General features: G+C 42.6%; 1 protein-coding gene across 2 annotated transcripts in view; it reads right to left on the bottom strand.

The window, feature by feature from the left end:
* Nucleotides 1-3,530: 3,530 nt before the first annotated feature.
* The window catches only part of MOBP (myelin associated oligodendrocyte basic protein), a 43,098-nt gene continuing 19,066 nt past the window's right edge, over nucleotides 3,531-27,562 (bottom strand). Inside the window, exons 3-7 of one of the 2 annotated variants that reach the window (XM_057555116.1) lie at nucleotides 26,475-26,684; nucleotides 25,880-26,169; nucleotides 16,991-17,210; nucleotides 6,599-6,682; nucleotides 3,531-6,480 (exon numbers count right to left, since the gene is read on the bottom strand). In XM_057555116.1, coding sequence (XP_057411099.1) covers nucleotides 25,914-26,169; nucleotides 26,475-26,680 — 462 coding nt within the window. In that variant the 5' untranslated portion in view covers nucleotides 26,681-26,684 and the 3' untranslated portion in view covers nucleotides 3,531-6,480; nucleotides 6,599-6,682; nucleotides 16,991-17,210; nucleotides 25,880-25,913. The remainder of the gene's footprint in view (nucleotides 6,481-6,598; nucleotides 6,683-16,990; nucleotides 17,211-25,879; nucleotides 26,170-26,474; nucleotides 26,685-27,562) is intronic. The other variant, XM_057555115.1, reaches the window with a different exon arrangement.

Below are 27,562 nucleotides of genomic sequence, written 5' to 3'. Positions count from 1 at the left end.
AAGGTAATGTGGTATCTTATGAAATACCTGACAGGGCATAGCTCAGTAAATCTTTAACATATGTCAGTGGAAGGAGGGAAATGGTGTTTATACGGTGTGTGCTGATGGGTGAGTGGCTGGTGGGCATGTGAACAATTTAATTTATTCCAAAAACCACACTTGGAAGCATTGTTGGTTGTGATTAAACATTTAATTATGTCCAGCGTGTGGTGAGTTGATTCTGGTGCTGTAAAGTATCATTAAGACTCTGTGTGTGCTCGGTCTAGTGGGCGTACCATGGCACTCTAGGGGCTGCTCCCTGAGTTCCTTTGCATTAGCAGTACTGGTCTATGGTTTGCCCATGGTCTGGGGACACCTTACTCCAGGGCCTCCTCGTGGCTTCCATCATGGTTCTCCATTGCCCCGTGTGTTATGTATGGCTCCTCATTCACAGACAGAAGCTGTGGGTGATTGTGTTTGCACTCCTTTTATTACTGGGCTTTCAATATTTCCACCATGTGTTGGATCCTCTTCTGGAACTTCACCTCGGGCTGAGTTCTTAGGTACAATGAACATTTCCAGACTTTGCAGGGAAGTCCTAATTCCACGGAAGTGGCCTTATCTCCTGCTTTGCTTCTACATGCCTCCTAAACCTCATCCATGCTAATCACCTGGAGACCACCTTCCTGCCTCTGCATGACCATACACGGTATTGCCTCGGCTAGGAATGCCTGGTCCCTGGGGAGTGTAGGGGTGGGCAGATGGGTCTTTGTGTGATTTGCTGGTGAGGTGATTTACTCTTACAGATGAATTCTGCTTTTTTGACATTAGAGTCCATTCCCTCAACTACTTTCTGGACTTTTAAACAGCCTCCTGTATGTTTTTCCTGCTGATCTCTCCCCGCTCAACTCTGGCTTCACAGCCTCCAGAATGAAGTCACTTACTAAATTGCTCTTCACAATGGAAAGTGTTTTGAACAATGGGTCTGGGTGTGTGCCTTCATCACAGTTTCTCTGAGACACTCAGGGCAGATCATTTACCCTCTCAGAGACTCCGTTTTTCACCTGTAAATTAGGCATGTTGGACTATATAAAGTCTAATGTCTGTACTTGTTCTGCAGGTCTGAATGAAGGGAGTGGTTTTACAAACTTCACTGTCTTATAGACTCAGATGACACCTGTGCATGAGGACATTTCTGACTCCAAAATGTCACCGGCTCTTATGAGAAACTATGGCATCCATTCTGTGTAAAAATAATGTTAGTGAAGAATTCATTGGGGCAAAATGCCCTCTGTTATATATAAGAATACAGACAGAGAGACTGAGCGCATGATGAGAGATGATCAGTGTGTTGTGTGTGTATCTTGGGAGGGCGGCATGGAAGCCCGTATGTAATAGAATTCAGGTAGAGGAGCAAAGCCAGAGCAGGAGGTGGTCTAGATTCTCAGTATCAGGAAGCCACTGCCCAGGACCTGGAGGGAAAGCTGGGTTGGGCCGCCCAGAGTTCAGCTGGTGATAGCAAGAACCAAGAAGAAGGAGGGCAGTGTCAAAAAACTACAGGAGAAAAATCCATTCAGTCTGAGTAAGGAACCAAAACAAGGGAAGTAGTGTGAGGGGTAGGTATGAGTGAATCTGTATGTGGAATGTTATTTTGACTATGGACTCACCAGCCTGTGACTATAGAAATAGGATAACATTATATTAATGCTCCCAAAACAACTTCAAGTTCCAACAAAGTACCCGTAATTTTCTGAGTGTTCACAATGGCGTTGACACACCAGGCTTCCTCAGCAATTAAAGTCTGCCTTCTCTTCACTTCAAGCTGACATTCCCATCTGCGAAGGCCCATCGCTTCTGCTTACTGAGGGTCTAGAGGTAGAGCCTTCTGTATTTTTATATATGTCCAGGCAATAGGGGTTCAGCAGTGTCCCAAGCAGTATCCACCAAATTGCCACAAATTATGTTCAGTGATTTAAAGAGACAGGACGGGATCGATGGTCACATGCTGACAGTTTTCCTTTTTGCCCTCTCTTCAGGGGACTCACCTTTCCTTCAGAGATGTTAGGAACGAGGGCAGTTTGCTTAGAGCAGTAGGCTGTCTCCATCACTATGAATCCAATTTGGCTCACAAGCCCCCGGGGTAGGTTCTCACGGTGACACCCATCGGAGAGAAGACGAGACTAAGGAAGGCAAATCTGCCAATCCTGCGTGATAGACACAATCCTGCATGATTGACACTGACCACAGACCATGCTCAGAGGCTCACAGACACCCATCCTTGGACTTACATATTTAAACAAAGCCCAAAGCCCTCCTCTCCTTTCTTTGGTCTTCCTCGAACCCCACTCAGTTTCCACCCAATGCTCCATCACGCCACGCCCTGGGCAGCCCCAACGTGTGCTGACTTCTTGCCCAAAGCAGCCCACCCCCACCTCCTCTGGGGAGAGGGTTTGACCTCCTCCCTGCCTGGTTGCCACCATGCTCTCCTTTGTTGATGATAAACCTGTTGCTGGTTGGCTTCCTTCCAATTTTGTGTAAACCACAGTATGTATCTAAGATACTGACTTTGTAAAGAACCAGATGTTATCATAAGCGCCAATTCGTGTTTAAATGACCTTTTTATCACTTGCTTTATCCTACATTTAGTTCTTAGAGACATCAATTGGCATTTTTATTGACCTGTTTTTCCACTTGATTTTTGTACTTTTGATTGTAGTGAAGGCAAGCATGTTTCTCCTCATCTATTCATGACCAAGCTTATCCCTTATCATTCTACTTTCTGTTCCTTCACTTATTTTTTTATAATTCCTTACTTTTAAAATCTCCTTAGAAAGAGAAGCTCAGTTAAAATTTACATTTGTATGATACATCTTCCCTTTTATTTTATCTTTCTTCTTTTACTTTTTAACTAGCTTTGATACTTCTTCACCACATCCTTTTTTTCTGTTTGATATTGCCCACTCAGAGTTGTCTGTTGGTCAGGGTCCACTTAACATTTTGTGACATCTACGAGATTTTCTCCTCTCGTAGTGAGGCACAGTGAGGTCTACCGCAGGGAGAGAGGCTGCTTCTGATTTGCCATCTGAGGCACACAGCCACGTGATAATAAAAATAACATAGAAATAGTATGTAGAGCCCCCACCTGTGCAAAGTGAATCATTGCTGAGTAAATGGTCATAGCAACATGATATAACCTGCAATACCACATGCGTGCTGGCTACTTTATAAAACCTCAGCAGCTTTCAGGGGATGCCTCTATCTGCTGTGCAACCACTGTTGGCAATACTTAGGAAAGATGGTAATGTATTGCTAGAAAGGTAAGAGAAACTACTCTTAAAGGTCATCCCTGGCATCACCAAAAATCCTGATTCCCTTTCGATCCGCTTGCATCCTTTTCTAGCAAATAAACCACATTTCACAGAGATCTTTGGAATATTGATATTGTCCTATGACTGTGTCCTGCTGCGGGTTCATCTCCTTATAGAAAAAGACAGCATGCTGCATTTTCAAACTGTTGCTTAGAAAAACTTAAGTGTAGGCTTCACATAATTTTTATTAATTGATACACAGCCTTTTCAGTAAACAATTTCAGAGACTGTATTTTTCAGGCAATTCTGTTTTGTCTTCTCTTTTGCATCATTATGGATTTATGACTCTCTGATACCTTAATGCAACCTTGTTTTCTTTCAACATCTAGAATCTACAAACTAATCCTGATTTTTTTTTTTCCCTGCCCAGAAATATGGAGTCAACTGTCCTCCAAGGGCTTTGTTCCTTTCGTTGGAGAATAGTTTTAGAACCCACAAGCACTAGTTCCACAATTAAGCTTGTCCCACATTCCAACTGGAATTTGGCAGATGGCAGCAAAAATATCCAACGGCATAAATCACTGTAGGGGCGGAACAGATAAAGCCTCCTTTAAAAACATGTCCATTGATATTTCCAATTCATCTCAATTTTAATAAGTTCTTCTTGGCTTGCTCTAACAGAAGAGTTTATCAATCCATTCTTTTTTTTTTCAATTTTTGAACAACTGATTTTTCTTGTTTCCATGAGTATTAATTTCTTAAAAGCAATATATTATCATACCAAACCAGAAGTCTAAATATCAGTGTTGCCTCCCCAAATTCAGAAGCCTCCACATCTTTTCTTCTGTCTCCACCCTCAGCTCAGCCATCCTGAAACTAGCTTCACAGTGAGCAGGTCCCATCGATTCTTTGGTCAGCATCGTCTTAGCACCAGTATCTGAAAGGAGAGAAACCCTAGCCTCCATCTAGGGGAACACCAAAGAAACTAAGATTTCGGAACACTCAGGGTGACACATAGATGGCTTGTTTGCTTAATAAAAGATAATAATAAAACGTAGAATACAAAGTTAAAAAAATCCTCTGTCAATTTTTTCCATTTGAGCTCCTAATTGGAATTTATTTTCCCATTATATTTTTTCTTTCACTAGTGCCTTCGTATATTTACAGGGCAACATTTTTAGTAAAAAACTGTAGTTTCACACAGGCCCATAGGTATATACAGTGTCCTGTACCGACTCACAAGGGTCAACTTTGCACATCTCTTCCCAATTCTGCACTCAGTGATATCATGTTTGTAGCTTACAATCAGCCATAATGGAAGTATTTACACCATGGAAATTGGCAAACACTATCAACCAGGACTTTGCACCCAGAGGGCCGGTTTTTAAGCATATATCAGGACAACTCTGGGTACACACCTCAGTTTTACCAAAACCGGTCAAAATGTCAGAACACAAAATCAATTGATATACTATACAATTCTATATTCTGGTATAGAATTATCAGAATAATATGCCAAACATTATGGTTGAGAATTCCCACTCAAGAAATTTACATAGAGTAGCTTTTGGAGCTTTATGTAATTTTTGTAATATTCACTGCGTAGTGCTCCCCGGAACCAACCCTTGAAAGACAAAAAGTACAGTTGGGTTATAGTACATTTCAGTTATAATTCCATTTTGTTATTCACCAGTTTCAAGTAATTTCCAGATATTTTTGATCCATTCCCCAGAGGCCTTTATTTCCACAACAGACAACATAGAGAATTCAGTAATTTCTAGTTATTAACATTTCTGTGCTGATACTCAATTTTTTACATGAATTAATACACACCATGCTCTCTCCTTGATGTCATATTCTGTAGTAACTGTGTATTATCTGGATGATATGGAGGATAGAACCCAGCAAACTTGGAGCATGGGGTCTGGCTTTACCAAAATCTAAAACAAGCTAAAGGAATGTGAAGTCTCCTCATTGGGTCTGAGTGGGGCTGGCCCACTAATTTGTTCTTTCAGGTGGTCTGTCATGGCACCCTTGGTGTTATTCCCAGTAATGTAATGGCCTCAGGTATCTCATCGTTGGAAACTGTTCATAGTAGAGGTTCTCTTTTTGTTGTTCATTTAGCACCTGAATTTAGGCAGGAAACATTTCTACTTGAAGGCTCTGTGTAGTTCGATTCCCTGCCTTTTTATTGCCACTTCCACAGAGAAGTGGCCTCCCCAAGTGAGGAAGCCAGGACACTCTGTCCCTCCAGCTGCCTTGGGACAGTACTTGTCCTGCTTCCTCTTTTCAGGAGTATGGCGTTCTGAGCTACAGCCCATCTGAGTCTGGCACGCTTCCTCCCTACTTCTGGCACTCCCTCTCACCCAGCCCCACACCTCGAGCAGGACTTCCCCTGGCATTGCCCCCAGATTCTCACTTGCCCTTTAAGCTTGGCTAGGTCTGGCTGTGCTCTCTCAAGGACACAGATCCATGGCCTGGTTGGTGCTTCAGGCATCTGCCTGTGCTTGGCCGCCCCAGCTCCCAGCAGAATGCCGGCCCCGATGCCCTCGCTCTCCTGTGCTCTGAGTTTCCCTCCACCTAATACTGTCCATTTTACATCCCTCCACATTCTACTACGTTCCATTATCTTCTACTGTGCTTTCCTACCTGTTACCAAAGGAAAGTTGGGAGAGAGGGAGGGGTACATTCTAACTCTTCCCCCTTTTGCCATGTCAGAAACCAGCAGAAACCACAGTACAACCCAGATAAAAAATTGACTCTGAACGAGTATCTTTGTTTTCTAAGACTTGTAACCTTGGAGAGACCCCAGGTTGATCAGTAGTCTCCCTTACCTCCCCAAGCATGTTTGTGTCTGGCTAATACTGTTGACCATTTCCATATAGCTTTTAATTCTGTTCTTTCTTCAAACCAGGAATTATTTCATATCTTCTTTTTGATTTCCAAGACGATAGATATTTCTTGGATTATATTTCTTGGTTATATCTTGTTTTGCTAGTACCCCGAGATTGCAGCCCAGAAATGTTGTAATAGTTTATAAATTCTCATAAGTAGCTTATGAGAATTTTTCCCACATCCTTGCCAAAACTTGATAATTTCTAATTTTTGCCATTATGGTGGTTGTACAACAATATCTTTTTTCTGCACATCCCTGAAGAAAGATACATATCTTCAGGTTGAAGAAACTTGAGTCCTGAGCAAAATAAATAAAAATAAATCCATACTTAGTGATGTCATAGTGAAACTTCAGAACACCAAAGACAACACGAAAAATCTCAAAATCAGCCAAAGGGAAAATACAGTTTACTTACAATGGAAGGACAAGCAGACTGACAACGCATTTCTCATTGGCAATTATAGAGGTCAGGAGACAATAGGACAATATCTTCAAAATGCTGTTGGGAGGAAAAAAAAAAACCTGTCAAACTAAAACGCTATATTATTCTCCCAGTGGTTGTGTCTGTGCATCCTCAATTGACCTCCCCCACCTTCTTCAGAAATAGATACTGAGGGTAGGTGTCTGAAGCTGGGCAAATCCTAGAACCTCATGCCTTCTGGTCATATGATTGTTCCCTTCCTTTGTCCAGAGCCTTTTAGCTCTACCCCAGGATTGCAAATACCACTTGGCAAGGCAAAGTGCTTTGGTTAACCAAATATTTCATGTTCCTAAAGCCTGCCCCACCTCAGGGAGCTTTGTTCAATTTGCTTAGTCCTAGTGCATACATGGTTCTAGGTCCAGAGACGGGGACCAACATATCCTTTTCTCAGCCCAGTTTGGCTCCAGACCTTGTTCTATATCAATAAATAGATGCCTAGACTCTATCTGATCACAGTAGTCATCACAGCGGTCAGGTTCCTAGAGTTCTAGATGACTAAAAAGTGGTAAGCTGACCTCTGTCAACTAGCCTCCTTTACAATAGCCTCTGAAAATTTATTTCCATCTAAGTGTGCTAAATCTTTTAGATTCAAAAAGTTTATCTTCTTTGGTCTGCACAGTAGCCCTGTGAGAAAGGGAAGGTGAGGTAGGCGTCATCCTTTCACTTTCACAAATAAAGAAATCACAACACAGATGGGTGAAATGACTTGACCAAAGTCATACAGCTAATGAGAAACAAAATCATGTCTGAGCCCAGTTTTTGTTATAATTGCCCTTTCCAGAATCCAGGGATTTTTGCCCATTTTCCTGAAACTTTCTTTGACTTACTACTTTCAATGCCAACAGTTGGAAAACTTATTAATTTACTATATTCGCTCTTATGTGAAGGTATTATATGTTTGCAAAATACCCAAGATGTAGACAGCAAGATAGGAAATATCAAGAAATTGAGTGTATGTTTAGAAATCAGCTAATTAATTTTTTAAAAATCAAGATGTATATTATACGGAGAGGTTAGCATATTCAAATGAAATCTTATTTTATAAATACTCATTGCAGATAAAGCTTAAATAGGAATACTCATAGAAATATTGCTCAGGGAAGAGGAAAAAAAGATTTGAAAAATCAAAGAATTTCAGTTCAATAGATTATTATTTTCTGAAAGCTTAAGTAAAATCGAGTACCTTGATCATGAGAGTTACTCTCTGGAATAGTGGCAAGGATCCTTGTGGGATCCTGACATTATATCATTATCTACTTCTAGATACTCTGACAAATGGAGGCAGAGGACCCTGCAACAGAGGAGGGACTCTGCCCATTTCTTTTTTCTGAGTGGATAACATGAGTTCACATTTGGTCTTCCCCTGGCATAGAGTCTGCAGCTGCAGCTCCTCAGATGAAATGCTTTATTCCTCACTAGGGCCAGGGTATGGAAAATAATCACATTTTTCTCTAAGACACAGATGTAATCCCTGAGTAAATGAGCTGGAGGATGAGAGCAGCCTGAAAGTTTTAGGAGGAAGTGTCTTACAGGAAGTCATATAGCATAGGGGACCTTTTGTGTACAAGCTGTTACTAAGCGCATCTTAAGAAAGACAATGACATACTTATTTTAATGATGATGCTTTTCTTACTATTATTATTACCTTTTAAAAAGGAATTGCAAACATGGCACATTTCTAGGTAGAGTCTGCTCACCACAGCAGAGTGGAAAGTAGACCACATCCACACTCTGCCAAGTCAATAGCATGGTGGAAATGAAGGTTTAAAAAGGGGCCAAAAGGAGATTCAAGGCCATGTTTTCAAAGCTGTTTCCATAAATCCCAGAAAATGACAGTTGTCCATATCGTGTAATCGAGGGGAATGAGAAACAACACAGGGATATGAAACCATGGTCCTCGCCCTTTTGAGGACTGCATTCTAAGGGTAAAGACAGGGGATAAGTATACAAATAAGTACATGAGGTAAATACAAGTAGTGAAGAGAACTATGACTATGAGAATGAGTGTCGTGTTTCCCTGTTTTACTGAGTGAGTACTTTGTACATGCCAGCTCTACACTGCTTCCTTGCATGTTCTTCCTACTTAATTGTCCTTATCTATAAAATGAAGCCTAAAGAGCTTTCGTCACTTATCCAAGTTCACACAACCAGTAACACTCAGACAGGGGTTTGACCACAGGTGTGTTTGTTTTCAGCTCCCTCACTCTGAATCACTGCACACACCACCTTTCCTAACAATGGTAAAGTGATAGCTGCCATGGTCAACTCCCACCTCTGTGGAGAGTGTGAGAGGCGCCCTGATCTGTGTCCTTGGCCCAGACCCATCCCTACACCCTCCCACCCATGAGCCCATCAACCAATAAAGCAAGCGCTCGCCGACCCAGGCTGTGCTAAATGCCCCTGTGAGTCTAGGCATCCAGCCCCATATGGATGGAGGAGATGGTAGCGTACTCTTAGGTGTGCTCAGCTATCCTCTGGAATAGTTGTGTGACCTTGAGCACCTGAAGTTGTCATCTGGACCCTCTGCCTGATGGTTGGAATTCTCATTTCTGAGTCTTTACTTACATACTACTCAATAAATCTCTAAATAATTTTCTCTTCAATATATTTTCATTATTTACTCAGTCAGCAAATATTGACCTTGTTGGCCAGTGACACTGGTGATGAGCAGACTTGTCCATGAACTTGAGGACAGACCCTTTTGTTTTGATCTCTTAGATATAAATTAAAAAGTGCTTACTGCTCCAGGGTAAAAGGAGAAAGGAGAGCTCCTAAAAAACTTGGGTGGAGAGCAAAGGTCAGGTAGTCCTCTAAAAATTTGAAATGGGGCCTTAGATTTTGAGACAAAATGAGTTCTCTATTTAGAAAGGGAAAATACACACACACACACACACACACACATACACACACACACACACCTGATTTTTCTCCCCTGTGTAAATAATGTCTTGGGTTAAACAATTTCATTGGCCTAATGAATTCCCTGTATGAGAAAGTCACCGTATAACCCTGTTCTAAATCAGTTATATCCCAGTAGGGGTTAGAAGTGTTCAGAAAACAGAGCTGCCTTAAGAAGCAGCTTTATAAAGCTTTGTTGGGTGATACATGTACACTAAAGCTTTTCCATTTTCATAGCAACTGGAGTTTCACAAGTCGAAAGAGAGAGGAAATTGGAATGACATGCCAACCAAACCTTCATGCTGTTTGGGCAAGGAGCACCGCTGGGTTTACCCTGCCAGGAGCCCAGTACCTCCCATCTGCATATGATTTTGCGTACAGGGATGACAGGGAATCAGGGATGGAAGGAAGGTAGACAACCTCCCCCAGAGCACATGAAGCAACAGAAGGAAAGAAGCCACAAAAAGGGAAGAATCTCTCTCTCTCTCTCTGTCTCTCCTCTCTCTCTCTCTCTCTCTCTCTCTCTCTCTCTCTCTCTCTCTCTCACACACACACACACACACACACACACACACACACACACGTGTTTGGTGCTAAATACTCCCAGCTCTTCAGTAGGACTCCAGAGACTCTCTTATGAGGACTTCAAAAGCTCACTGAAGGGAAACTTACACCAGAAGAAAAGGGAAGGTATCACATGAGAAGCTGCATTCAAGTATTTGAGGACTTTTGGAGACTTGAGTCAATGAAAGTAGCAGCAAATTAAAACTGTAGGTGAAAGCAAGTTACAGAAGTAGATTCAGCAATGACGCAACCATCCTAACTCAAGAGAACGCATCTGCGTGACGTGATGGTACCTTTGCACCAGGCCACTTGGGGAAGCAAAGAAAATTGGGATTGGAGAGGCCTGGAGCCAGAATGCACCTGGATGTGGGTCAGCACCCCTCTCAGGGTCTTTCTTGGTCACCTGACCGTGGGGACCTGCATGAATCATCGTGGTGCTGGTTTGGGTGGAATCTCAGTTAGCAGCTAAGAACAAGATCTGGAGAAGGCAGCAAAGACAGTGTGAAACCCAGAGCAATAAAAATGCATAAAATTGTTAGTAGCTCTGCTAGAAATCTAAACACCAAGATCTTTTGTGAATTTAAGCTGTGGGAAAACAGATGAGTGAGGGAAAGGGATGGAAGGAAGACAGGAGCTAGAAGGAGAGGAAGGGGTAGCAGTTCGACGGGGGCAGAGTGGTCCCCTTCTGCCCCTAGCTTTTTCTGTGTTCCCAGCCCTACCCACTAGGATGGGTGAGCGAATCATTTAAGATCTCAAGTCTCGGGAAGAAGCTGTGGCTTAGAAAAATAATGGAGTTCAAGTTCGCAATACATACGCTATGCAGCTAAAACCATTTAATCATGATCTTTGCATCAGAGGAGGAAAATCATAGGGAATGAATGAGCAGGATCATTTTAAAAATAAAGATTTGGTTGGCAGATTACCACAGTAAGAAGACGAAAAGTCAGGAAAGTCAAATGCGACCAAAATCCACATTAACAAAAGTTGAAGAAAACAGACACCATTTACATTCCAAGCCGAATAATGAGGTGTCAGCAAGGCATCAGCTGGAAGAAAAAAGTTGGAAAATGATTCTTTTTTTTCACTGCTTGCAGCCAAAGCTCTAGTTGAAAATAAATGCAAAATCTTGCAGCTGGCAGTAGAGATCATTAAGGATCTCTTCTGTTAAGGGGTCTGACTCAGAAAACTTGTAAGCCAGAGAGAAAGAACAGAAGCTGTCAGCTGCAGAAGGGGATATTCACAGAGAATTCAAGAAACAGAAGAGAAATTATAGTGAAGATAGATTATGTAAAAATCTGTTGGATCACCTTGTGGGGAAAAAAAGCCCCAGGCTTTTTCTTTTTGATACATCAAGATTTCTTCCCGGAGAGAAGAGAGATGCTGCCTTCCAGAGACAGAAATTGCAGATAGCAATCCCAAAGATTGGTGTACTTCAGAGATCTCAGAAATAAACCAAATCCAGGAAGATCACGAAGTAAATCCCATCAGTGAGAGATCCTGGGAGACAGGCTGGCTCCCTGAGCACACTCCCTGGGAGTACTGGGGCCCTCGACCCCACTGTGCCCTTCACCTCCTTCTTGCTATGGAAGAGGCATGCCTACAAGTGAATGCGTTGTGAATAGGCTGCCACCTGGGTAGAGGGACATATGAGGTGTCAGGAAAAACTTTACCCTCTGATCTGCAAGCATGACTTGATGAAAAACTGCCAGAATGTCTACTGAATCCCACACCCTCTGAATGACAGACTACCCAACCTTCCTTGATGGTGGACACAATCAAGATATCTCCACTTCACCATTCATCAAACAGACTTGCCTGGAGGTCAACACAGGGCTGTACATGGATCACCACCTGGACCAAAGGACTATTTTCAGGATCTGATAAAATATCTGCCTCTAATATTGGCCTGGTGTGGTTTCATTAACAAAGAATGGCCCTAAGAGCTCTTACTTTCTCCAGGGAGCGTTGGCTTAGCTAATGCTGATGCCACTAACTTCCTATCTTTATCAGGAATATCTGTCATAAATATAAACCACATAAACCACTAACACTGCCATCAGCCACCTTCTCAAACATGGACCCACACATTCCCAACCTTTCTTCCTGGTGAGCTTACAGCTCCTTGCTAAAGAAAACTTTAGAAACATAGATCCTCTTGCCCTAAGAAAGTACCTTCTTTCTTGTCCCTAATTACTTGAGATTATCTACCTTTCTCTCTCTACAAAATACATACAACCTTTGGGTTCTAGAGAGGAGCTTCTCCAGATATCACTACCTGCTCCCCCAGGCTTCCAGCCTCAGGTTATGAATGGATCCTTGGGATAGTTCAGGTGCTTCAAAATCCAATGTGAATGTTACTTTGGTAATTAGGTTAACGCTCTTAGAACTTAGTTGTATTGTTAAGAGATCTTTTTGAACCAAATGACTCAAATCTGATAGGTATTTGATTTACTATAAAGTATGACCACCACTTGAGCTGATGCCTCTCACTTTCTCCACTCTCCTCAAACCTGTTTTATGTACTAACGTAGTTTATACAGTTAATGTAGCTTGCACAACAGAGATGGGTTTTAATATAATATATGCTGAATATAACACTTTTTCATAAATTTGCTTAAAAGGAAAAGTGTAGGAATAATTATCATGACTGTTTGCTAATCTATGTTCTTTTGCTCATCCATACTTTGCATAAACCTTGATCAAAAGTCAAAACACTCAACTTGGTGGTAGGTGAACTGTTGCCTAAGAGGAAATAAGTAGTCACTGAAATACCCATCAACTAAACCCAAACCTGCAATGTGATGCCAAAGAATACACTCTTCAAGAAATCACTTAGAAAATTACTAACATAAGTATTCTATCCATGTTTGGGCATTCCCTGGTGGTCCAGTGGTTAGGACTTGGCACTTTCACTGCCAGGGCCCGGGTTCAATCCCCTGGTCAGGGAACTGAGATCCCATAAGCCACATGACACGCCCCCCAAAAAAATTTTTGCTCTCAGCCGTGAAAGTGGATTTTGTTGGACTCTTTTACCCCAGTGAGACCCTTTATCTATATAAAATTAGAAGTCAACATAGACCCTGAAAGCTGCCTTAGTTGACATGGAGGTAGCCTGGTCTCCTGTCAGCTCCACATCCGTCTCATCTCATAAGGTGGCATCTCCGAGTGCCCCAGGGCTCCACCAAGCTCAGTTTGGCAACTTCTAGGTCACAACACAATAGCAATAAGGTCAAGGTCATGGTTTCAATGGCCACGGAGGCCATAACCAACTTCTCCCATTTACAAACATAAAACACTATGTGGTATGGGATAGATAACAGTTGATACTAAATAGAAAGAAATTTTTATCAGTATTCTTAACCAGCATTCTTGCAAGTGTGTACCTGTGTTACAAATAAGAAGAATGAGTATGCAAAATCCCTCCAAATTGCAAATATACACCCTACTATTGGGTCAACAGCATCATCTTTGTCTGTTAAAAACACTTCATTTTATTTCAGCAGAGATAGTAAGTACCTGTTAGTGATGTTATTAATGGGGCCGAGACATGCGCTATGGAGTCAGGCAAGACGCTCTCCTGGGAGAATGAGTTTTCACATTTCTCTGGTGTTAGAACGAACAGCAGCCCAGATGGACGCTCAGCAAATTACTGTCTCACAGCACAGCCCCATCTCGCTGTGATCTGTCAGCATTTTTGCAGCTTCCCACAGTGAAAGCTTCCTCATGATTCTGTATTCCTTGGGAAGATTAGACTCTGCCTTTTTTTTCTCCAACTCTTACATCTTCCATCTGAGACCATGTGGGTCTCAGATTTAGATCTTAGATTTACATTTAAATGTGAAGTTGTAGGCAACGACTTAGTGGCACAATATTGCCTTGAGCTGTAAATTAATTAATTAATGAAAGTCATCTGGAGACAGGTTTTTTTAAGAAGATTTCAAAGACCTTAGATAAATTGGTTTCTTTATAACCCTCTCCACCGTCCTCATATCTCTGACCCCTTCACCGCCACCACCGCCACTCCCATTTGTGAACAGGCCACTTCACCTCCTACTTTAAAAGAAAATCAAAGCCACAGGCAGGAACTGCCTCAAGCTCCTGCAAACCCACAAGAATCTGTGCTCTCCTTTCCTCCTTCCCTTTTTTCCAATGAGAAGGAACCCCTGCTCCATGCCTGATCTCCTTACCTGTGTCCCAGAACCCTCCCGCCAACCTCCTCAGTCCCTGACTCCATCAGTTATCTCCTCCTCCTCCTCTTACACCTACTCCGCTGCCTCTTTCCCAGTAGCATTCAACAGGCCGAAGTGTCAACTGGGTTCATGGAGCACTCCAGCTATTGCCCCATCCTCTGCCTCCCTTCATGGTCGAGCTTAGTTGAGGGAGTTGCATCTACCTTCACAAATTCCTCTCCTCACCTCCCATTGACTCCCACGGAGGATGCCCTACAAGGTCGCCCTTCAAGGTCGTTGCCCTATGAGATTCTTTGTTGCTAAACACAACAGACACCTTTGACTTCTCAAAAGTATCTAAACTTTTGGAAAATTATTCCTATTTAAAAAATAACAAACAAACATCCATTCAGTCAACAAGCATTTATTGAGTTCTGACTAGTGCTGGAGCTTAGAATGTGGCAGTAAACAGGTGTTGGCAACTGTGGAGTTTACATTAGGAGGAGATGGGGACCCAAGCCATAAACAATTAAACATATGAACAAGATAATTCCATAAGGTGATAAGTGCTAGAGTGATGGGATAGAGAGTAACTATGGAAACCACACTGAGTTCCAAAGGAAGCCTCTCTGAAATGATATTTGAGCTGAAGTCACGAGTACAGAGATCTTGGGCCAGAACGTCACAGGCAGAATAAACAGCAAGGACAGAGCCCTGAGGTTGGCACAAGCACTGAATAGATATGACAACATATCGTTTACACGTACAAAAGGAGAGACCAGAAAGAGGCAAGAGAGTGTGCTCTTGCTGGGTAGGGAAAGGGTTTCTGAGCCACAAGTGAAGTGGACCAAGTCTGGAAGAACAATGAGCTTTGTACCCTTTTGGGTTGGGGCCTGGCTCCACCTCCCCTCCACGGGCCTCCTGAGTAGAAGTGTTGGAGGAGTGGAGGAGGGTCTGTTGCCCGCCTCCTCCACCCTTCAATCCCAACTTTAGAAGCCAATAAGCAAATCAGCCAGCTTAAAACAAGCTGGAAGAGCTTCTGGAATGGACCCCGCTGGAGCCTGAAGAGAGATGGATCCCCTCACCCCTCTCCTTCGATCCCTCACCTCTGAGCTGGGTAGAGAAAGTAGCCCAAGAGGGGCTCCTACAAGGCCACTGCTGGCTACACAGTGGAACCCAAAGTCAAGGTCAGCCCCTGAAAGGAGTGTGTTAGAGTTCAGTCTTCTCGTGATCAGCTTCAGTGGTCAGGGTCCTGGACTTGGAGGGGCTCTCCAGTATTTGTGCCTGGGAGACAAAATGAGCCCAAAGATATTCTCCCAAAGCCAAGTTCCCAAACACACACACACACACACACACACACACCCCAATCCACAGGAACACAGGTGATCTAAGGGTCCTCTGTCTAACCTGGGGGCAATGACCCCCAGCATGTGTGTGTGTATAGGGGGTGTGGTAGAACCAAAGTGGAGTGGAGGTTTAGTTCCTGTGGCCCTGATCGAGAGCCCATACTCAAGATCAAAGTCCTTTTCCAGAGCCTGGGGCTGTAGATAGTGGGAGCAAATCAAAAAGAAGAGATGAGAAGTCAACCCCCAACCCTGGTCCATTATAATTGGCTTCAGACCCCCCCACACCACAGAATGTCCTCAGACACAGGGAGGGAAGTCTTGGACTGCTTAACTGGCCTAACTCACCCCTTCCTTGACCTAGTTATCCTCTCCCCAAGGCCAAGTTCCTCTCCTAGTTTTCGTGATTCCTCTACAGTATGTAAAGGGGCTGAGCCAGGGAGAGTGGGGAGGGGGAGGGGAACCAGGCCTCAGCCCTTCTCAGGAATTTGGGGCTGAAATTTGGGCCTGAAAACAGCAACTCTCAGAGCACCCCTCTGGTTCTCTGTAAGTGCTCTGGGGCCATTGCCTGTGTCTTGAGGTGGGGAGGGTGGGACGCAGGGGCCATCTTAGCAGCCTCGTCTCCAGGAGCCCTCGGGAGAGGGGAAGTGGGCAGGGCATTGTGCGTGAGCCCAGATTACTCACCCAGGGTTACACATTTTGCAAAGCAATTAGTTCTGGAGTTGAGACTGTCCAGATGGGTTGGTAAGAGGGTTTGCTCTCACCAGGGTGAGGATCAGGAGGAGACATTCACAAATCCCTGTGTGAGGCTGGAGACAGGGGCCTAGGGAGTGGGAGAGAACTCCTTCCTCATGACTTTCCTCTCAGCTCCTGACACAGCACATCGACTGCCTCTGACATGTGGAGTTAGACAGCTCGTACCCTCCCTGGGAATCTCCTTGCATCTCTGGACCATTTGGTAGCCTAATATCTTACTACAGAAGAACTTGGATCTTCCCCAAAGCCAGCTGTGCCTCAGACTGTGAGCTAGTACAGAGGACTGATTAAGGAGGTCAAATGGAAACCAAAGGACACAGGGGGAGAGAGGAACCCAGGTAGAGGATTAATTACAAAGAAAGAGGTCAAAGATTAAAAGTCAGATTAGGCAACAGGATGCCAGGACGGAGGGGACTAGAGGTTGGAAGACAACACATGGGCTGGCACTGGGGCCATCCTGAGCCAAAGATCCTGGAGACCTGTGCACATCCTGGGGGAGAAAGGTCTGTAGCTGAGACCAGAAGAGCTCTGGAGCCCGAGGGCTGCTGCTGGGACCCACTGCCTGGAGTATAACACACAGAGGTGTCCCCTCTCACCTCCAGGCAGGCTGCCCGGTGGCCCCCGCGCCATGGGGACTATGGGCATCGGCTGTGGCCGCATCAGCAGGCGTCTGCCCCTGCATCATATTCAAAGCCAGATAAACTGTCCCAGGGCACGTGGGTCGAGAAGCAGTGAGTCCGGGAGCTGAGACCGTCCATTCACTTGAAACTCCTCCATCACTTCTTCCGAGGGGTCGGTTTGGTCTTCCTTTTCAATCTGGTTTACAAAGAGAAACATAAAAATCCACAGCGTTACTAAGTGATGTGCTCTTTCTCCATGCTCAGTTAATAGAATTATAAATTTATAGACTACCTATGTGGTTATTACTCTTCTGCTAAACTCAGCCTTAAAATCTCAATTCTGGAAATTTCTCAATTCTGGAAATATCTGGCCAAAATAATATGATAATTGTTTTTCCTGGCCTGAGCCTAGGAAAGATATTCTTTAAAATATCTTCTGTTTTTATGTACAGTAATTATTCCTTTTGTTTCCTTCTTTTCTTTCTTTCTTTTTTTTAAAATATATTTTGGCTGCACCGCACAGCATATGGGATCTTAGTTCCCCGACCAGGGATCGAGTCTGTGCCCCCTGCAGTGGAAGCACAAGTCTTAACCACTGGACCACCAGGGAAGCCGCTCTAACTCCTTTTAATGATTCAAAAAGCCAATTTGGCGAGGACTTAATCTTGTTAAAATATTTTTCTAAAAAGAAAATATTCTAAGTGAAATAGCAGTTTAAACCATATACAAAAACTAGACATACAGATCAGAAAGGAAAAAATAAAACTATCTCTATTTACAGACGACATGATTGTCAGTGTAGAAAATCCCAGAGTCTACCCCCCAAAAAAAACTAGAATAAGTGAGTTTAGCAAGGTCACAGGATACATGATCAATATGTTTTTATATATTGGCAATGAACAACTGAAATTGAAAAAGTACTATTTTTAATAGTACCTAAAAGCATGAAATGCTTAAGTATAAAGCAAACAAAATATGTATGAGATCTGTATGCTGAAAACTACAAAACAAAAAGAACCTAAATGAATGGGGAGATATACCATGTACAGTTCTCCCCAAGCTGACTTATAAACTTGACATAATCCCATTCAATACCACCAGGATATATTGTCAAAATTCACACACTGACACTAAAATTTCTATGGAAAAGTGGAGGAACTAGAATAGCCAAAGACAATTTCAAAAATAAAAAACCGTGTTGGAGAATTTACACTAAACTGATTTTAACACTTACTGTAGGGCTATAGTAATCAAGTTGATGAAAGAAAAGATACGTAAATTAGTGAAACAGAATAGAAAGTCCAGAAATAAACTCACACATTATGGTCAACTGATTTTTGACAAAATTGCAAAAGTAATTCAGTGGAGAATCTTTTCAACAAGTTGTGCTGGAACTATTGGATATCCATATGCAAAAAAAAAATGGAACCTCAATCCATATCTCACACCATTTACCAAAAAATTAACTCAAAATAGATAATAACATAAATGTGAAACTTAAAATTTTAAATTTCCAGGAGAAAATCTTTGTGATCTTAGGTTAGGCAAAGAACTCTTCCATACAATCCAAAAAGCACACATACAATACAAAAAACATGATATATAAAAGAAAAAATTGATAAATTGAACTTTGCCAAAGTTTAAAACTTTGGTTCTTCACAAGACACTATTAAGAAAATGATAAAGCAAACCACAGGCTGGGAGAAAATACTTGCAAAACATGTATTTGATAAAGGACTTATATCCAGATAATATATTTTTAAACTCTCAAAACACAATAATAATTAAATAACCCACTTTTTTAAGTGGGCAAAAGATTGAGCACACACTTCACCAATAAATGTCTTTGGTGGATGATATATAAGCTCATTAAAAGAACATCATCCGTCAATAGAAAAAAACAAAATTAAAACTACAGTGAGGTACCACAACATACAATATTAGAATGGGTATAATTTTTAAAGCTGACAGTACCAAATGCTGACAAGAATTCAGAGCATCCCACTTTGCTAGTAGGAATACAACCACTTTGCTAGTAGTGCAACCACTTTGGAAAACAATTTAGCAGTTTTATATTTAAACATACACCTACCATATGTCCCAGCAATACCAGTTCTAGTTATTTACTCAAAGAAAAGCAAACTTACAATCACATGAATGTTTACAGCAGCTTTATTCATAATTACCAAAAACTGGAAACAACCTAAATATCCTTCAACTCGTGAATGGAAAATTCTGATAGGTTCATGCATACAATGGACTAGGACTCAGCAATAAAAGTGAAAGAACTACTGATTCATGCAACAACTACACGGTTCAATCTCAAATGCATTATGCTAAGTGAAAGAAGCCAGACTCAAAAGGGTACATACTGTATGATTCCATTTATGTGACATTCTAGACAAGACAAAACTATAGGGACAGAAAACAGATCAGTGGTTGTCAGGAGCTTGGGGACTGACTTCAAAGGGGAAGTATGAGGGAAATTTGGAAGTTGATGAAAGTATTCTCTATTTTGATTGTGGTGGTGGTTACATGACTCTGTGCATAGAACTGTTTGCTGAAAATGTCGAATTCTACTGCATGCATGTAAACCTGATATACGTATGCATGCGTGTGTGTGTGTATGTGCCTTGTGTATTACACAAACATACATGACACTTTTCGTGTCATGGTCCATGGCTTTCTCCTTTATCCGAATGCAGGTAACTGAACTATGACTTCCCAAAAGAAAACAGTGCTTAGTGATATAATCACCGTAATCCTGCTTTCACCCAACTACTACTGCACTGCTGTGTTTTTTCCCAGTAATACTCAAAACTGCCTGGAAACAGACATGGTGAAGGCAGATGGTTGGATTCATACAAGGCTGGAGGTTTTCCCAGGAATATGAGATAGATATTCAAAGGGTAGGGGAATGTAAGGTATTTTTGAGAGAGATTAAAATGTTGGGCCATGGTTTCTAATTTGGAGAGGGAGGAAAGTGAAGAAAGAAGGAGTCTGAATACACATTTTTCCAAAGAAGACATACACATGGTCAACTGGTACATGAAAAGATGCTCAACATCACTAATCATCAGGGAAATGCAAATCAAAACCACAATGAGATATCATCTCGCACCTGTTAGAATGTCTATTATCAGAAAGACAAGAAATAATAAGTGTTGGTGAGGATGTGGAAAAAAGAAAACCCTTGTGCACTGTTGATGGGAATGTAAATTGGTGCAGCCACTGTGAAAAACAGTATGGAGGTTCCTCAAAAAATTAAAAATAGAACTACCATACGGTCCAGCAATTCCACTCCTGGGTATTTATGCAAAGAAAATGAAAACATTAACTTGAAAAGATATATGCACCCTCATGTTCATTTCAGCATTATTTATAATAGCCAAGCTATGGAAACAAGTGTCCATCAGTGGATAAGTGAATAAAGAAACTGTGATATATATATACACATACAACGAACCATTCATTATTCATCTATAAAAAAGAATGGAATCTTGCCATCTGCAACAACATGGATGGACCTCGAGGGCATTGTGCTAAGTAACATAAGTCAGGGAAAGATAAACACCATAGGATCTCTTCTATATCTGGAATCTAAACAAACAAACAAATGAAAAACAAGCTCATAGATACAGAGAACAGAGGCAGGGGTGCAGGGGGAGAGAAATTGGTAAACTGTTTCCATTTGTTTTTTTACTTTAAATAAATTGAATAATTCATAAGGAAATAATTTAAATTAATAAATAAATAATGATAACTTGAAACATTTTTTAAATCAAACTACCGGGGTTGGGGGGGAGCGGGGAAAGGAGTCTGATGGATGGAGAAGGAAAAACCAGGGCTCAGAGTACCAGAAGCACCTGGTGAAGTCTAAGAACAGTTGCTGTGGGGACACTTAACAAAGCAAGTTGGAAGAAAAGCAGACGGTTGATGTGGAGTTGGATGATTCCATTGGTGATTTCAGAGATGGCAATTTGTTTCCCTCATTGGAGAATAAACTTTGAAAGAACAGATGGTTCATATGCAGCTCCATCAGGCAGAGCTCAGCAAGCCTTCAGCACAGCCTCACGGCCTGGTCGCTGGTGTTCTAAACCTACCCTAACCTTCTCAGACCTCCAGCTCTTTCATCCTCGGGGTATGACTTGCCTTCATCCTTTTTTAAATGTTTTCAAAAATTTTTTATTATTTATGTAGTTTTTGGCTGCGAGGCATGTGGGATCTTAGTTCCCCAACCAGGGATCGAACCCACGCCTCCTGCATTGGAAGCACGGAGTCTTAACCACTGGACTGCCAGGGAAGTCCCCTTAACGACCATTTAATGGGTCTCTCTCTATTTTGCAAAACCAAACGGCTTTTCCTGCTCCCATCACTGGCCTGTCCCTCCACACGTACTATGAAGGAGCCTTGCTTCTCTCACTCTATCCACGATCTCCATCCCCTCTCCTTTGTTTCCAATCTCACCCTCACTTCTGCACCCTTTCCCATCAGCTCTTAATGTACTTTAAGTTATGGTAAAAAAAAAAAAAATTCTAGAAAGTAAAATTGGCAGGCATGTGTGTATCTCAAGAGGTTGGAAGTCAGGGTGGGGCTTAGGTTTCCAGTGGGGCTGATTAGAGGGGCTGTGGTGTTATTTGCTGAGGTTGTTGATAAGAGGAAGAGTGAGTGTTCATGGGAAAGAAGTCAAGTGGAGATAAGTTGAGTTTGATAACATCCACGTTGATCTGCTGGGCAATCAGGCCCATATATGAGTTTAATGCCAGGGCTGGAATAAGGTTTAAAAGTCATCACCCTGCCGGTTACATTTAAAACCATAAGAAAAGTCTACAAATAACAAATGCTGGAGAGGATGTGGAGAAAAGGGAACACTCCTACACTGTTGGTGGGAATGTTAAGTTGGTGCAGCCACTATGGAAAACAGTATGGAGGTTCCTCAGAAAACTAAAAATAGAATTACCATATGATCCAACAATCCCACCCCTGGGAATATACCCGGACAAAACTATAATTCAGAAAGATACATGCACCCCTATGTTCATAGCAGCACTGTTCACAATAGCCAAAGCATGGAAACAACCTAATGCCCATCGACAGATGAATAGATAAAGAAGATGTGGTGCATATATACAATGGAATACTACTCAGCCATAAAAAAAGAACGAAATAATGCCATTTGCAGCAACATGGATGCAACTAGAGAGTATCATACTAAGTGAAGTAAGTCAGAAAGAGACATACAAATATCATATGATATCACTTATATGTGGCATCTAAATACGGCACAAACAAACCTATCTACAAAACATAAACAGACTCATAGACATAGAGAACAGACTTGTGGTTGCCAAGGGGGAGGGGGGGAAGGGAGAGGGAGGGACTGGGAGTTGGGGTTGGTAGATGCAAACTATTACATTTAGAATGGATAAACAACAAGATCCTACTGTATAGCACAGGGAACTATATTGAATATCCTGTTATAAACCATAATGGAAAAGAATATTAAAAAAGTGTATATATATTTACAACTGAAAAAAAACATAAAACCATAAGAGACTCTGTAATGACCTATATGGGAAAAGAATCTAAAAAAGAGGGCATATATGTATATGTATAACTGATTCACTTTGCTGTACAGCAGAAACAAACGCAACATTGTAAATCAAGTATACTCTAATAAAAATTTAAAAAATAAATAATTAATTATAAAAACAAAAAAAAAACAGAAGGCAAAATCAAGGAGAGGGCTCAGAATAAAACCCTAGAGGATCCTAAGGTGAAGTGTTGCCAGAAAAGGAAGGACTCATAAAGAAGACCAAGATGGAAAATTCAAGGGAAGTGGAAGGGCTAGTTTACCCAATCCTGCACAAAGAAAGAGAATTCTCTCTGGTTTTCTGGAAGGTGAAAATGCACAATGTACCTCTTGGCATCAGGAAAGACAAAAGGAGGACAAGTCACATCATAGAAAGTGTCTGGAATAAGTTTGGGTCTGCAGACCTGAAAAGCAGGCAGGCTACCTCTATCTAAGAGCCTGAAACTTAGCAGCTGGCCCTGGAGCCTGGGTCTGTTAGTGCATACTCTCGGACCCCTCGCAGTAATTGCTCATGGGTCAGCGCTCTTCAAAAGTAAATCCTAGCTTCTCAAGTATGTAAATGTTTATAATTGCATTTTTCTTTGGCAGTCCTGGTCATTGCGAACAAACCGAAAACTATATACAGGTGCGACCACTGACTGTGGGCTAACTCCTGAGCTCAGGGTTGTTACTCAGGGGAACAGCAGCAGCACTGAAGGATGGGCCACTCGTAAATACCATCTGAGCAGCTGGACCAGGGGCATACATCATCCCCCCTGATTGCCCAGAGTTTGGTGCAGTGCTGTGCACGTGGTCTCGATGACCAGGCTTGAAAATACATGTGGAAATAGATTGGTCCTCCAGGCTTCCGGTGTGCAGGGCTCAGTTTGTACAAGACAATGCTGTGAAAGAACGCATCAAAGGCACACACAGTACTGCTCACATACGTGTGACTGGCCCCAAATTAGTCACTCAAAGCCGCAGCCACGGAAGTTTTCAGAAAACCACAGATCTTAGCTCCTGAAAGCAGAGCACCAAGGAGCCAGAAGAGTCTCAGCTCAGGAAACACGTCTTAACCCTAAAGGCCGGGATGACCTGTGAAATCCTAAAACCTTGAAGAACTGAGAGTAAAACAAACTAAAAGGGAGATGCCATGGTTTCTTTCCATCAAATATGAGAATGCTGCCATGTTCAATCAGGATGCAAGGAATCATACCTATTGGATCCTAAGATTTAAATATTCACTGGTTTTTGAAAAGATGTATCCAAGGGAGTTACTAAGGACACAAAAGTCCTTTGTCAAAATTGTTTGACCTCAAAGGGTCAGACCTCAAGAATGGCACAATTTCAGGAAGCAAGCCTGCTTCAGGAAAACTTTTTTGACCCTTTCTTCACATGTAATTTAGTAGCTCTGCTTGAGAGTGAATTTTTTCCCATTAATCTTCCTCCCACCCCTTTGATTTAGGACAGTCACTTAGTGTCAGTAGAGTATGTATGCATACCGCATACAGCATGGCGAAGCAATGTCTCTAATGCATTACCTTAGGACCTTTAGGAACCTGAGAAGGGAGAATGAGTATCGTAGGAAGGGCTCAGATGGTGCATCTGTGATGTCGTGGGACATTATGAATGGAGCCTGTCAGGTCCCTTGGTCCCAGGGAAGGGACAACAGCTGAGAAGGCAATGACAGACTATAGAGGTGTCTTCCCTGATACCCACCGAGGATGGTTAACTGAGGGAGTCAAAATACACCAACACTGAAATATCTCTTGAGTTCAAGTGAATTCAGCAAGGCTGAATCCAGACAAATCTGTGGCTCAGATGAAATTGGCTTTCATTGTCTTCCACCTCCTTTCAATGTCCTGGTTCTTTCAACTCCCAGCCACCCAAACAGCCATCACATAGCTCACTGGAGATTGTGGGCTTGAAGCCACCACCATAGATGACATGCCTCATATACAATTAATTTCCTCTGCTCTGCACATTTCCTAACCACTTCCATATATCAAAGCTTACCTGTCCTAGGACCTTATTACTCAGGCCCCTCAGGAAGGCATAAATTAACGACCAGGTAACTTGATGCACAACTTCCTATTACAGTTTTAGTGACTTACCAGTCACTCACCAGTCTGTTACTTCCTTCCTAAATTAACCTCACCTGATCTACACTGGGGGTGGGTTGATTGCTTGTTGACAATGCAGATCCCTAGAACCTCACAAGTGACCCAAGGAATTAGATTCTCTGGGAGCATTTTAACATGCTCCCCAATTGATTCTTCTACATACTAAATCTGTAAACATCATGAGACATGCATACACTATTATGTGCTATGCAGGTTCTGAGCATCAAAGTAGATATGAGAATCCCAAATACAATTTATATCCATTGTTAACTTATAAAACAGGTTCATTTTCAAATACTAAAAGGACTAAAGAGTTGGCCTGCCGTGCATGTGGGCAGAGAGTATAAGGGAAGTCTGTGTACCTTCTGCTCAACTGTGATATGAACCTAAAACTGCTCTGAAAAGTAAAGTCTATTAAAAAAAAAAAAAAAGGCTGACCTCCCCACATGGAGCTGATAAACATATGCTCTTTGGCTCACCTATTCTCTCTACAGGCAACATCCCCTTTTATCCTCTACTTATTCTAACCTAACTTCTGTGAAGCCCCAGACAGGCAGAGCCATTCTCCAGGCTCCCATAGCCCAATGCACATACTGATTATGAGAGTATTAGAGCGTTTAACCCTACACTGTGACTGACTATTTTCTTGTTTGGTTCTGGTGAATCGCAAACAACCTGGCTTGTTCTGGCCACGTTCCCATCCCCCAGCATAGTATGTGGAACTCTATACATACGCAATCAAGATTGTTGAATGAATGAATGAGTGAATGATCTTGCCACTGAAGTTAACATCAGATGAAGTGTGTTGGGAGGAGGGATGGATGAACTGGCTGAACCTCTCCTTTTGCACATACACAGATACCCCTTAGAGTCACCATTCCTTCTCTCTCTGAGGGACAGGAATCGAGGGCCTCATTTATTCAATCTGTTACTGTGGTCCATACTCCGAATTTATAAATTAATCACTTCCAGTCCTACTAGACAAAGGAAGCAACTGGTGCTGCCATCTGAAGTATTGTACCAACAGTGGCTATGAGGAAAACAGAAGCCACACTAGGTGTTTCAAACAAGGGGATTTAATGCAGGGAATTGATTACACAGGTTTGGTAAGGCTGAAGGAGGGCCATTGAGATAACCTATTGTTAGTAAACACAGGAAGCAGCTACTAACCTTAGGGCTGGGGAGCAAAAGGGAAGAGATGGTGTTACCAGAACCTAGAGGCTTTCTTGGGGGACCCCCCACGGCTGGTGCCTGGCCCTCTCTGGGGGCTGCTGCGCGGCTGCTGCTTGGCCTTCTGAGGGGGGCGCTGCTTGGCTGGTGGAGGTCGGACTTCTGGGCGGGGGCGTGGCTGACGTTCGGACCTCGGAGGGGACCGTGGCTTGGCTGGTGCTCTGACCACCGCGGGGGGTGCAGCTGGCTGGCGCTTGGGCCTCTGAGGGGACGTTGCGCGGCGGCTGGTGCTGAGAGGGCCAAAAGAAGCTGCAGGCTGGAGCAATGGCTCTCCTCTGTTGCTTTAAGGGATGCTGACAGGAGCTGGAAATAGGAAGGCAGCCCTGCTCCTCCCCCCGCCCCACCTTCTAGTCTCCCTCCAGTACCTTCCAATGGCAGAGCCTAACGGGGAGCCGACTGTCAGGGGATTGGGGGAAGCGCAGTTTGCAGAGCCTCAGCCCAGCATCGCAGAGTAGAGCAGGAAGGGGGAACTCGGAGCTGAGAGACAGAGGCCAAGGCCCAGCCCAGGCGCCAGGTGGCAGCGCAGACCACTCACCTGGTCTTCTGGCAGGCACAGCAGATCCAGTCCTCCTCTTTCTTCTGGTAGAAGCAGCCACTTTTACAGATGCTATACTTGCGGTCCACAATCTCACGTTTGGAGTTGAGGAAGGTGAACGGCGGGCAGCAATGTATGCTGAAGTGCTCCGAGAACTTCTGGTTCTTGGAGAGTCTGGGGCCCTCCTTAACCACTTTCTGACTCATCTCACTGGAAATCAGTGATGCCGGGGGAGGTGGGGAGACATAAAACAGCACATTCATGTGAGGGAGCTTTCTACTCCAGGAACGCACTCCCTGCTACTCCCATGGTCCAAGTTAACATTCAGAGCTATCCTCCAACCTGAATCTGGAAGGCCAGTTTCCTGCCCAGCTCTATGGAGAGGAACTCAATTAGGAGTTTGTTCTTTTTTTTTTTAATTTACATACAATTTTTAAAGGTTACACTCCATTTACAGTTATTAAAAATATTGGCTATATTCCCCGTGTTGTACAAATACATCCCTGTAGCCTATCTTACGCCTAAGAGTTTGTACCTAGGCAATATAAGGAAGAGTTTGTTAATTTTTATTTGTGTATTTTTAAATCATGTTTTCTGAAAATGGACTCTTTTTTCCCTTATGTGTTAGCCACCCACTTAGGACAGGAAAAAATATTACAAAGCCAAACACATCTATGGCAAAATAATATTCTAGATTTAGGAATGGCCGTTTCTCTAAAAAACCAAGAAAGCTTTGTTATTGAAAGCATAATCTCTATTCATACCATGAAATACTACACCAGAATGAGAAAGAACAGGCTGTAAGACACAGGTCAACATGTTTGAATCTCACAAACATAATGTCGAACAAAAGAAGCCAAACACAAAGAAATACATGCTATATGATTCAATTTATATGAGGTTCAAAAACAGGCAAAACTAGTCTAGTGCATGGTGCTAGAAATCAGAACATAGTTATATTTGGAGGAGGTGGGGTCTGACTAAGAAGAGGCAGGAGGGAGCCTGCTGGGGGCGGAAAATGTTCTGGATCTTGATCTGGGAGATGACTACACAGGTGTATACATATGTAAAAATTCAGTGAGCTCTAC

This window comes from Balaenoptera acutorostrata, chromosome 10 (genome assembly GCF_949987535.1).
Source record: "Balaenoptera acutorostrata chromosome 10, mBalAcu1.1, whole genome shotgun sequence".
Lineage (NCBI taxonomy): Eukaryota > Metazoa > Chordata > Mammalia > Artiodactyla > Balaenopteridae > Balaenoptera > Balaenoptera acutorostrata.
Note: the sequence above shows the minus strand (reverse complement) of the source record. Positions and strands in the feature narration are given on the sequence as shown.